The 12,285-nt window shown below is 45.2% G+C and overlaps 1 protein-coding gene across 4 annotated transcripts in view; it reads right to left on the bottom strand.

Moving 5' to 3' along the window:
- The window catches only part of TTBK2 (tau tubulin kinase 2), a 222,912-nt gene that overhangs the window by 62,428 nt on the left and 148,199 nt on the right, over positions 1-12,285 (bottom strand). For all 4 annotated transcript variants that reach the window (XM_019496582.2, XM_059722946.1, XM_019496584.2 and 1 more), the window contains one exon: positions 2,295-2,452. In XM_019496582.2, coding sequence (XP_019352127.1) covers positions 2,295-2,452 — 158 coding nt within the window. The remainder of the gene's footprint in view (positions 1-2,294; positions 2,453-12,285) is intronic.

The following is a 12,285-nucleotide window of genomic DNA, read 5'->3' as shown; positions in this document are numbered from 1 at the left end:
ATTCCATGAGATTCAAACACTCTGAATTACTATTTCTTTAAAAATAAAGATTCTTAATATTTTTTTTTTTCAGAAACCCTAAATGTTTACTATTGGTCTTAAATTGTTACACATGGTTTGTTTTTCTAAATTACAGAATTTAAATTTTTCTCCAAATTTAAGCTGATTGCATGTGGCAGACCAGATCCATCTGTGTATGTTAAATCAGGTAGGAAGAGAGTAGGGAAACAGAACTGATTTTACAAAACAATAAGGCATCTATTTAAAAAGAGAACGATTTACTCCATTGTTGTTAAAAATCTAAAAAATGTTCTTTCCCTTTTATTCAACTAATAAAAAAAGTTTTCATTATCAATGCCATTCAACACTTCACCACAGAATTTCAAGATATTGCAAACTGTAAAGAATGTAATAATTTAAATGTTTAAGGACTGGAATCTATGGCTGCCTATGCATGTGCTTGTTGGTGTTCTAATTAGAACACACTGGAGCAGACTCAATAGAGACTGCATTCTAATTAGAACGGCCCAGTGTTGCCTCACTGTCATGCATCTTAAGACCCTGCACATTTTAAAATGGCTGCAGGGGCACTTTATCTAAACCTCATCACATGAACTTAAAGCATCGCATGGCTGTTTTAAAGTGTGCAGGGGCTCAATATGTATGATGGTGAGCCATTTTCATTAGAGCAGCTGTCCAGGAACCACTCTAATTAAAACATCCCCCCACCCCCCGAGCACATGTATAAACAGCCTACATTCTCTACATGTACACTTGAAAATTGATGTTGAGTACATACTTCCCCTCAGCTGATGACAGGACAATGTCCTTTTCTTCCATGCATTACTGTGGGTACTTTGTATTGCCATTAGCTCTTGTGAAGGAAACATGAAATTCTGAACTTCTAGAATTATAAAACCTAAATTCTGAATAAAACTTCTAATGAATCTTCCAGTTCATATTGTTCTGTTTTCCCCTCTTACAAAGCCTTGGCAGGTCAATGATTCTCAAGCATTTGTTTTAAAATGTATGTAGCTACTATTTTATAGTTTAATCGTATTTCATTTTTGTGTGGCATAAGCAGGATGTACATAGCCATATAACTGCAAATTTTTGTACACAACTTGAATTCTATTTCCACCTGTGATGAAACAGCAAAGGTGTAATTAGCAAGTTTTGCACCTTGAGCAAAACTCTGTTGGGGAGAAGAAAAAGAGGGATGGCAAGCCCTGGGTAAAAAAAAAACCCTGCTGGGCAGAGGCGGGAGTTCAGATGAGACATAGGCTAAATCCTGCTGGGCGGGGCAAGTGAGGGAGTGGGGAGGAGGCAGAGTTAATGATACCTGCCCAGGAAACTCAAAGTCCCAAACTGCTGTTGTCATGTAGCGATCAGTCTGTCCCTGGCTATTGCTGTTGCTGGGATGATATAATTGGGCATGGTCCTGCTTTGAGCAAGGGGCTGGACTAGATGACCTCCTGAAGTCTCTTCTAACCCAGATTTTATATGACTCTATACCAGTGGCATGGAGTCCCTGCACCCAGCTGCTGTTGCAATATCAGTGATGTGGGGCTCCTGCTGTCACAACTGCATGGACTCCCTGGGGAGCTGACATTCTGGCACCCCCTCTAAGTGGGTGCCCAGGGTTTGTAACTCACGTGCCCAGCCAAAGTTATACTACTGTGGAATAGGTTTGCCCAGGTATATGTGTACCTGCTGGAATTAGAACAAATCTCCCACATTTTAACCCAATAGTCTAGTGGCAAGGGTACCTGCCCAAGGAGTGAAATCCAGGTTTTAGGTCCTAGAGAGGATTTGAACCTGCATCTTGAAGAAGAGGGCTAGAGAGTGCTCTGGGTTATGTCTAGCTCAGCATTTCCCAAACCTTATGGGTTTACACCCCACCACAACATCAGCCACTTCTTGCTCCTCTACTTAAGCCACCATTGCTTTTTCTGCCACTGATTTCCCTCCCTGGTAGCAATCAGCAGCAAGGGGAATCAGTGGTATGAGAAGTGGTAGCAGCCACTGAACTGGGGGGGGGGAGGGGGGAGAGGGGTTGAAATAAAGAGGTACCACCAACTGTTGTCATGATTTGAATTCATCCCCTTACAAACCTTTCACATACTGACTTTTTTTTACCTAGGAAGTCTCAATATTCACCCTAAGAACAGAGACCTAGCATTTCGAGCATTACTCAATCTCCTGGTGTAGCAGATGTGACAACCTAAAAATGACTATCCTCAAGTACTATACAACTGCGTTTGAGTTCAATATAAGAAATACTGGTAACAAACCCAATTGCAGCTGGAGTCAGACGAGTATGTAACTGAGGCGTAGTTGAAGTTGTTGTTGTTGTCAAAGAACCATCAGTCCCACTCTTCTCCCAATCAAAAGGGTCACTTTCAATAACCCCAAAGGTTTTCATGCTATTGTCAAACACAGACATGAGAAGCTGAAGACAAAGAAAAGAGTTAATCAACCTTTTCTTGGAATAAGAGGAAGACAAAACATTCCAGACTCATTCTCCTCTAAGACTTAAACTGACAATGAAATTACTTATATACACTTGCTGCATCACAAATGCTCATAATTGTGACAGAGCATTGTGCAATAGTTCTATTTACCTCGGAAACAATGACCTGGCTCTCTGCAACGCTCTTTGTAGAACACTGTAAACACTGTTACCACTTAACAACTGCTTCTGTATAGATCCGAAGGACCTCAACTGTGTTGTGCCCTTTGATAATTTCAAACATTGGAACATAACTTTTTGGAAGCACAATGCCTGTGAGGTGTTTTGAAAGCGTTATAAGGAGGTGGTGGATAGAGAGGACCTCTGTGGGTTAAGGCTTGAAATCAGTCAAAAAGAGAAGGAGAGAGTTTTATTTCTTGAGATGTATACCAATATGTTGGAAGAGGAGTACACCATGAGGTGGCTGGAGCAATGAGTGCAGAAGGTGCTGTTCGTGGAGCGTGTGCTGGACTGTTGGAAGATATGGAATGCTGTGTGGAGGGCAAGAGCTGCATTAGAAGAAAAGCTGGGAAATCCAGGGGGAGTACAACACAGATGCTATGTAACTTATTATGGTCAGCCTAAGCGCAGTAGCCGTTGTGGTCTGGAAGCCCACCTGGCCACATTTTGTAGCCTGACAATTTGCTACAGGTGTGGCGGGGCAGGTCACAAAGCAAATATGTGCAAGGTGGTCTTGAAGTGCAGTCTTTGAGGGGAAAGGCATGTAAGGAGGCAATGCCCAAACTATTATGCAAATCAAGCAAGGGAGCAGAGTGAAAGGGACGAGGGAATGAGGAGGAGAAGGGAGAGGAAAGTTTAAGCAAGTCCAAAATGGAGGTATTTAGAACTGAGCTGCCGGGGACGGGGGAGCAACTAGACAGTATAAAACCTAAATTACATAATTGAAGCAGCGAGGTGCAATCTGAGGTGGAGGGAAGAGGAACAAATGGAGGAGGAAGTGCCACGTGTAAAAAACATGGGCGACTGCCTCCTGAGTTTGGGGGGGCACCAGCAGCTGATTGCCGACTGGGGGGGAGGTCCCCCAATGGCCGATCACCGACTCCAGAAGTGCCAGCAAAAGTGCTGCCGACGCTTCTCTCGGTGCCCCCATACCCTGGCCAGTGCCAATCTCGGGGGGGCACCGCCTGGCACTTCTCTCGGTGCCCTCACTCCCTGGCCAGCGCCAATCTTGGGGGAGGGGGGGCACCAGCTGGCGCATTTCTCAGTGCCCCCACTCCCTGGCTGGCGCCAATCTTGGGCGGGGGGGGGCACCAGCCAGTGCTGCTCTCGGCACCCCCACTCCCTGGCTGGAAAGGGCCAATCTTGGGGAGGCACATGCCCCTCCCCCCCCCCATTTCACCCCTACACATCACTTATGGTGAAAAGTACTGGGAATGGCTTTGGAGGGAAACAAGGAATAGCATTACAAGAAAGAAGGGAAAAGCTGAAGAACAGGGTTGGTGGGGAGGAGGGAAGGGAATTGCAGGGAATGAAAATAGAACCAAAATTGTGTGGGGAGAAGGGGATGGAGACTGATTTAGAGAAACGAAAGAAAATAAGAAGTGGGAGATTAAAAAGAAAGAAAAGGGAGGAGGGAGAATGGGGGAAAATTGGGGGGGGAATTAGTGGTGGTGAATATGAGCAGTAGGGGGGAGGGAGAAAAGAAGGACAGGGAGGGCTTTCTGAGCCCAACAATGATTAAGTACCTTGCAAAGACAACAGGGATTGTGGGGGAAAGGGAAGGGAGAAACATCTGGGTTAAGCAGTGGGATGGACGAAATATGAAAGGCTGCTTGTTTATACATTATTGTAATGGCCTTGATGCTTGCCTCAGAGAATGTGAGGAGTTTGTATAGAACACAGAAGTAGGATAAAATGAGGGAAACATTATTAGATGTAGAGGCACAGGTGGTGGGCTTGCAAAAATGTGGCTTGTCCTGAGAACCAAATTATAAGCACCTGAAGAAGCGATGGGGGGCAGGGTTGTCTTGGTGGGGTGGAACAAATGAGAATAAGACTGTGGGGTGGGGCTGTTGGGGTGGCAGGGAGGTGTAAGAATTAAGGAGGTGCAAGAATTAGTTGAGGGTAGGCTACAGAAAGTACTGGTGGAGGTGGAGGGGGTCACGGTAGCACTATTTAATGTTTACGCGCCAGTGGAAAGAGTGGAGCACTTACTGTTCTTTCAAAAGATGGGGATGTGAGTGGGGGGGAGGGCCAATGATATTGACTGGGGATTTTAACTGTATAATTGATGAGAGTGGGCAGCAAGGGGTGTGGCAGGGTGGAGCATTGAACAACATGGGGAAATGGTTGAGAGGGTGGGTTAAAGATGAAGGGTTTAAAGATGTTTGGGAAGGAGGGGGAAATTTACAAGGGTGGATCCAGGTGGGAGGGGGAGGTCAAGGATAGATTATGTTTTTGATTCTGAGGGTTTGGTGCTAAAGGAAAAGCGTGTGATTGATGTAGGGTTTACTGATCACTGGGTGTTGTGGGTGATGGTGGGATTAGGGGAGGGGATGAAAAAGGGTAGAGGGCTTTGGAAAAATGAATGTTTCACTGTTAGATGACAACAAGCGTCCAGCCTTTAGAAGGGCATATGAGCAATGGGGAACGTTACATCAGTATTTTGCTATAAAATGGGAATGGTGGGAGGTGATTGAGACGAGGATACAGGTAAGGTATGATGGGCTGGGGAGAAGGAGAGTAAGGGGAAGGAAGCAAGAATTGAAATGATTACAAGGGGAGGTCCAGAGATGGATTAGAAGGGTGGGGTGAGGGAGAGAAGGTGAAGAGGAAATTGGAAAGGGCAAGGGAGGGAGTGGAAAATTGGTTTAGGGTGAGGATGAAAGAGGGAATGTTTTTAGCGAAAGAGGTGTGGGTGAAAGAGGGGGAGGAGTGGGAGAGGTGTTTTATGTTGTGGGTTAAAAAGAAAAAGAGGGAGATGGGAGGGATATGAACAGAGGAGGTGTGGATGGAAGAGTCAGGAGAGGTATTGAGGGAGGTAACCAAATGTTATGAGGGTTTGTTTAAAAAGGAGATGGATGGGGGAAAGCTAGAGAAATTCGTGGGCAGGTTAGAAGCCAGAGTGCAGGATGAGGATAGGGATGGGTTGATATGAGAGATATCGGAGAGGGAAATGCTAGCGGCTTTGAGGGTGGTGCCAGCGAACAAAACACCTGGGGTGGACAGCATTCCTATCAAATTTTATTTGAAATTTTGGGATTTGGTTAAGGGGATTTGTAGAAGTTTTTAAGGAGATTATGTAAAGGGTAAGGGTTGGGGAACGATTTGCATAGAAAGTGGTGACCGTGATTTACAAGACAGGGGGAAAGGAGGACATTAGAAACTGGAGACCAATCACTTTACTAAATGTAGACAATAAGTTGTTCACTAAGATATATGTAGCACGTTTAGGGGGGGGATACTTGCACAGGTGGTGAGAGGGGAGCAAGATTGTGTGGTGGTGGGGAGAAGGGCAGCACAAACTCATTGGATTGTTAGGGACTCATTAGCTTATATTTGGGAATGGAAGTGGAATTTGTTAGTGGTGAACCTGGATTTACAGAAAGATAGTATTACGCATGAATTTTTGTTTAGGGTGATAGATAAGATGGGGCTACCAGGGGAATTTGTGGGGTGGGTGCGAGCTATTTATGGTGGGGTAAAGAGCAGGGTTATAGTCAGGGGATTTTGGGAGAGGCTTTTGGGATAGATTTGGGGGTGAGGCAGGGGTGTTTGTTCTTGCCAGGGTTATTTGTATGCACAACTAAACCACTGGCACAGAGAATTAGGGGCAATAGGGAGATTAGTGGGGTGAGAGTGCCAGGGGGAGGGTAAGTTAAATGCCTGCTTTATATAGATGACATGACAGCGGTGGTGAGGGATGAGGTTTTGCTGGGGAGGGTTTGGAAACATGCTGAGGAGTTTGGGGAGGTAGCAGGGACAAGGGTAAATGTGGGTAAATGTATGGGATTGGCGGTGGGGAGTTCGGGTGATTTGGGCTGAGGGTGGAAAGGGAAAGGATAAAGGTGCTGGGGGTGATTATGGACATTCAAGGGAAAGGGAAGGCGGTGTAGGAGAAATTAGAGGGAAGGGTGAAGCAGGTTGTGGGGGACACGGGGGTTGTTGTTTAGGGGTAAGGTATGGGTGATAAAACAGCATCTATTGCCACTGATTCTGTTTACAGGAATTGTGTATCCGCTGTCCTGGCTACATGTGCAAAGACTGCAGAGGATGTTGTGTTTGGGGTTTTTTAGGGGGGAAAACGGAGAGGGTGCCTAGGGGGGAACTGTATAAGGATGAGAGGTTGGGGGGGGGTGGGGATTGCCAAACAAAGACATTTGTTTATGTTCATTTTCTGAAGATGGTGGTGAGGGAGGTTAAAGGGGGAATGGGGATAGTGGGGAATTTTAGTAGGTTTTGGGCAGGGAGGTTATTATGGAGATTGGGTTTATATGGGGGAGGGTGGAAAGGGTTGTGGGCGTGGAGGATGTCACTGCAGTATGCACGACTGGGGGCTTTTCTTAACGCACAGGGATTGGACAGATTGGGGCTTGATGACTTGAGGGATTCAAAAGGGGTGTTTAAGTTTCTGAGGGAAAGAGAGGTAGTTACAGATGTGGTGGAACTGGAATGGGATCAAGTTAAACAAGTGTGGAAAGGCATGGTAGGGAAGGAGTGGAAGGGGGAACACAAGGTGCTAGTGTGGGGGGCAGTGTAAAAAATATTATCAGTAAGGGAAACATTGCATTGGTGGGGATTAATTAGGTCATCAAAACATCCGAGGGAAGTTTGTGATAAAGATGAGTCAGTGTCTCATGTTTTATGGGATTGTTTTTATGCACAGAAAGTGTGGGGGAGGGTAGCTAGTTTTTTGAAAAGCATGGGAAAGGGAGATGGGGTGTCTTTTGAAAATGTGTTGTATGGGTAAGGGAAGGCACGGATGGGTCGTGGGAGGTTAGGGTTTTGTTGACTTATGCTAAAGTGGCTATTTGGAAGGTTAGCAATTTGTTAGTTAGGAAGGGGCTTTGTTTCTTGACGGTGGAGTGTCTGCAATTAGGGTTACATGAGCTGAAATTTTATATAGCAAAGAGAGAAAAAGGGTGGAAGGGTAGACACAAAGGGAATAGGGAGCTGTGGAAACCTAAACTACCCAGACGTCTGCTGGGAGACGCAGACAGCAAGGTCCCATCGCTCATGCAGGTTTCTAACCTGTGTACAGGACCTCCACCTGACACAGGAGGTGCATGGTCCCACTAGGGGGAATGTCATACTGGATCTGGTATTGGCAACAGGGGATGACATGATAGGGGACCTCCAGATCGGTAGCCATTTGGGAGACAGTGATCACCTAATAATAGAATTCAACATAAGATGTTGAGTGGGTAAGGTAACTAGTAGGGTGAAAGTGCTAGACTTTAGGAAAGCTGATCTCAATGCACTCAGGCGATTAGTCAAGGACACACTGCAGACTAGGAGTTTTGAAGGGATGGGAGCCCAAGAAGGGTGGCTGTGCCTTAAGGAAACGATCCTTCGGGCACAAAGCAAGACGATCCCCGAGCGAGGCAAAAAAGGGAAAGGGGCCAGGAGGCTTCCATGGCTGACCAGAGAAATCCAGGGCAGCCTAAGGGCCAAAAGGGGAGCACATAAAAAGTGGAAACAGGGTGAGATCACTAAAGTTGAATATACCTCCTCTGCTCGTGCTTGTAGGGAGGCAGTTAGGCGGGCCAAAGCTACCATGGAGCTGAGGATGGCAACCCAAGTAAAAGACAACAAGAAATTGTTTTTTAGATATATAAGGAGTAAAAGGAAGGCCCAGGGAGGAATAGGACCCCTGCTAAATGGGCAGAAACAATTGGTGATGGACAGGGGGGACAAGGCTGAACTCCTCAACGAGTTCTTTGCCTCACTGTTCCTAAGTGAGGGGCACGACAAGTCTCTCACTGGGGTTGTAGAGAGGCAGCAGCAAGGCGCCAGACTTCCATACGTAGACCCTGAGGTGGTGCAGAGTCACTTGGAAGAACTGGATGCCTTTAAGTCAGCAGGCCCGGATGAGCTTCATCCGAGGGTGCTGAAGGCACTGGCCGACATCACTGCAGAGCCACTGGCAGGAATATTCGAACACTCGTGGCACACGGGCCAAGTCCCGGAGGACTGGAAAAGGGCTAACGTGGTCCCCATTTTCAAAAAGGGGAGGAAGGAGGACCCGGGCAACTATAGGCCAGTCAGTCTCACCTCCACCCTTGGTAAAGTCTTTGAAAAAATTATCAAGGCTCACATTTGTGAGAGCCCGGCAGGGCAAATTATGCTGAGGGGAAACCAGCACGGGTTTGTGGCGGGCAGATCGTGCCTGAGCAATCTAGTCTCTTTCTATGACCAGGTTACGAAACGCCTGGACACAGGAGGAGGGGTGGATGTCGTATACTTAGACTTCAGGAAGGCCTTCAATACAGTATCCCACCCCATACTGGTGAACAAGTTAAGAGGCTGTGATGTGGATGACTGCACAGTCCGGTGGGTGGCGAATTGGCTAGAGGGTCGCACCCAAAGAGTCGTGGTGGATGGGTTGGTCTCGACCTGGAAGGGTGTGGGCAGTGGGGTCCCACAGGGCTCGGTCCTTGGACCGATACTCTTTAATGTCTTCATCAGTGACTTGGACGAGGGAGTCAAATGTACTGTCCAAGTTTGCAGATGACACAAAGCTATGGGGAGATGTGGACACGCCGGAGGGCAGGGAACAGCTGCAGGCAGACCTGGATAGGTTGGACAAGTGGGCAGAAAACAACAGGATGCAGTTCAACAAGGAGAAATGCAAAGTGCTGCACTTAGGGAGGAAAAATGTCCAGCACACCTACAGCCTAGGGAATGACCTGCTGGGTGGCACAGAGGTGGAAAGGGATCTTGGAGTCCTAGTGGACTCCAAGATGAACATGAGTCGGCAGTGTGACAAAGCCATCAGAAAAGTCAATGGCACTTTATCGTGCATCAGCAGATGCATGATGAATAGGTCCAGGGAGGTGATACTTCCCCTCTATAGGGCGCTGGTCAGACAGCAGTTGGATACTGCGTGCAATTCTGGGCGCCACACTTCAAGAAGGATGCGGATAACCTGGAGAGGGTACAGAGAAGGGCAACTCGTATGGTCAAGGGCCTGCAGACCAAGCCCTACGAGGAGAGACTAGAGAAACTGGACCTTTTCAGCCTCCGCAAGAGAAGGTTGAGAGGCGACCTTGTGGCTGCCTATAAGTTCATCACGGGGGCACAGAAGGGAATTGGTGAGTATTTATTCACCAAGGCGCCCCCGGGGGTTACAAGAAATAATGGCCACAAGCTAGCAGAGAGCAGATTTAGATTGGACATTAGGAAGAACTTCACAGTTTGAGTTGCCAAGGTCTGGAACGGGCTCCCAAGGGAGGTGGTGCTCTCCCCTACCCTGGGGGTCTTCAAGAGGAGGTTAGATGAGTATCTAGCTGGGGTTATCTAGACCCAGCACTCTTTCCTGCTTATGCAGGGGGTCGGACTCGATGATCTATTGAGGTCCCTTCCGACCCTAACATCTATGAATCTATGAAAGGGACTGATTGGTGCGTGTTGTTCTTGCCAAAGTTAGGAATTGGGTAAGCTTTGGGGATGTCAAAGAGAATTTGTAGGAGGTGGGACTTCTACTTGGGAGAGTAAGCAAGCAGGTTATGTGGAAAAATATGTTGTTTTGTAGTATATATGATAGCTGATATTACAGATGGCTTTTTTTTGGATATACTGTCTTTGTTTTGGTATTTGCTTATCTGTATGAAATGAAACATTTGTGTATATGACAACTATGTAAATTGTTACAAATGTGTTTCTCTACTGCTGAATATTTAGTGTATTTGGTATTGTGTTATCCTTTTCTTTCTTTGAAGTGAATATTATGAGTCCTTTAAGTTTGCTTGTATGATAATTCTAATGGTGTTTTATGTTAGTATGAGATTTTGTTACATTTTATGTATTTTTGATACATTTCTAATTTAAAAAAATAACTGCCTCTGTATAGAGAAAGGCAATATAGGAAGCCAGAACTCAGTTAGGAATCATAGAAATCAGAGAAAAATATGGCTGGAAGGGACCTCACAAAGTCATCCAGTCCAGCCCCTTGCTCAAGGAAGGAACATTTCTGACTAAGCCATCCCAGACAGTCTACTCTTGAAAACTGTACAGTATGGCAAATAAAAGGTATGAAGTTCTGATGTCATCATCTCCAGAAGAAACTTAACACCACTCGGTCTCAATACTGTAAAAAACTTAGGCAGACCAATATATTTCAAAGAGCCATAAAATGCACGTCTAGTTCAGACCTCCACTTTCCATTTGGAATATTGCTAATGCCCTTCTCTGATCTCCCTGAAAATCATGTCCTTTTCCCTCCCAACCTTACAAAAGGCTGTTGCTAGGATCATTTTTCTATTGCTCTGATCATACCATCATTCTTCATCCACTCCACTCCATTTGGTTCCTTTTTATCTAACAGACTTTCATCATCCTTCACAGTCCTTCACAATTTTATCAACCCTTCTAAGCTTTGGTGTCCTTCTGCACTGTTTATAGCTCCATTGCTCATCCAGCACCAACCTTGGTGACTCCCATAAATATCTTCTTGCTTTCTTCTATGAAGCCCCTTATACATTAAATGCTTTATATGAAGTACATCAGAGGGTCTCACTTATCTTCCTTGAAATCCTTTTCAAGGATATAGGATGCTTTTCAAGAGGCTTATCTGCTGCAATAACTTCATAAAAATAACCACCTAATGATGGATGGAATTCAAGAGGTATATGAACATAAATAACAACATTAAATATATACATTTGATTTTTCCCCCTCTCTCTCATTCCTTTCTTACATCATAAACCTCTAACTGTAGACTCTTCAGGGCAGACTCTTCTTATCTACATGCTTGTTCAGTCACCAAGCACAAAATAATTCTGAGTAAAATCATCATTTTAACAAATAATAAGAAAAGCACCATCACACCTGACACTAATAAGGAGAAACCTAGCATGGAATGGGCCTGAAAGGTAAAATTCTTCCTCAGTCTTTAAGGTACTTCCTGGTCATGGCACATGGGCGGCTATGATGGGAACCTTGCAGTGCATCTGTACAAGTTCTATGGATAAATCAGAGGAAATTACACTACAGGGCTGTGCTTGGCACAAGTAAACTCTGTAGATGTATTACATTAACCTTCTTATGGAGTTCTGGGTCTCCTGCAGGTTGGACTGTGTAAAGAACAAGGTATGTGCATATAAACAATATAAACACAAGCAACTAAAGAAATCCACTGGCAAATGGCGATTTTGATGACCCTTTATATTTTCAGGTCTGCCTATTTCTTGATTTCACTTTTAAATGTTAACAAGCCAAGCTATCAATAACAATTGAAAAAAAAGAGTGGCTTTATGCTGTCCATTCAGCTCACCTCCATTGCAGATGCAGAAAGTTAATAACGAACAGAAGAAACAGTTCTACTGCAATGAATGACTAAAATGTTGCAGTGAGGAACAAATGAGTCTCCAAAACAGCTCTAAAAATGTTTGCCTAATGAGAAATGTTCACTGCAGACTCCTGAATATCAGGATAACGAAAAAGTAAAAGATAATACAAAATAAACTGATAAGCTGAAGTATCTGCTGCTGCCATTTTCTGTCTTTAAAAGCATGTACAGTGATCCATTAGTAGTTATGTAATCAGGTGAGCATGAATTTGTATAAATGTATTCTGTGAATCCAAGAGAAGAA

The sequence above is a fragment of the Alligator mississippiensis genome, chromosome 2 (genome assembly GCF_030867095.1).
Source record: "Alligator mississippiensis isolate rAllMis1 chromosome 2, rAllMis1, whole genome shotgun sequence".
NCBI classification, from domain to species: domain Eukaryota; kingdom Metazoa; phylum Chordata; order Crocodylia; family Alligatoridae; genus Alligator; species Alligator mississippiensis.
This window is presented reverse-complemented; position numbering and strand designations above follow the sequence as displayed.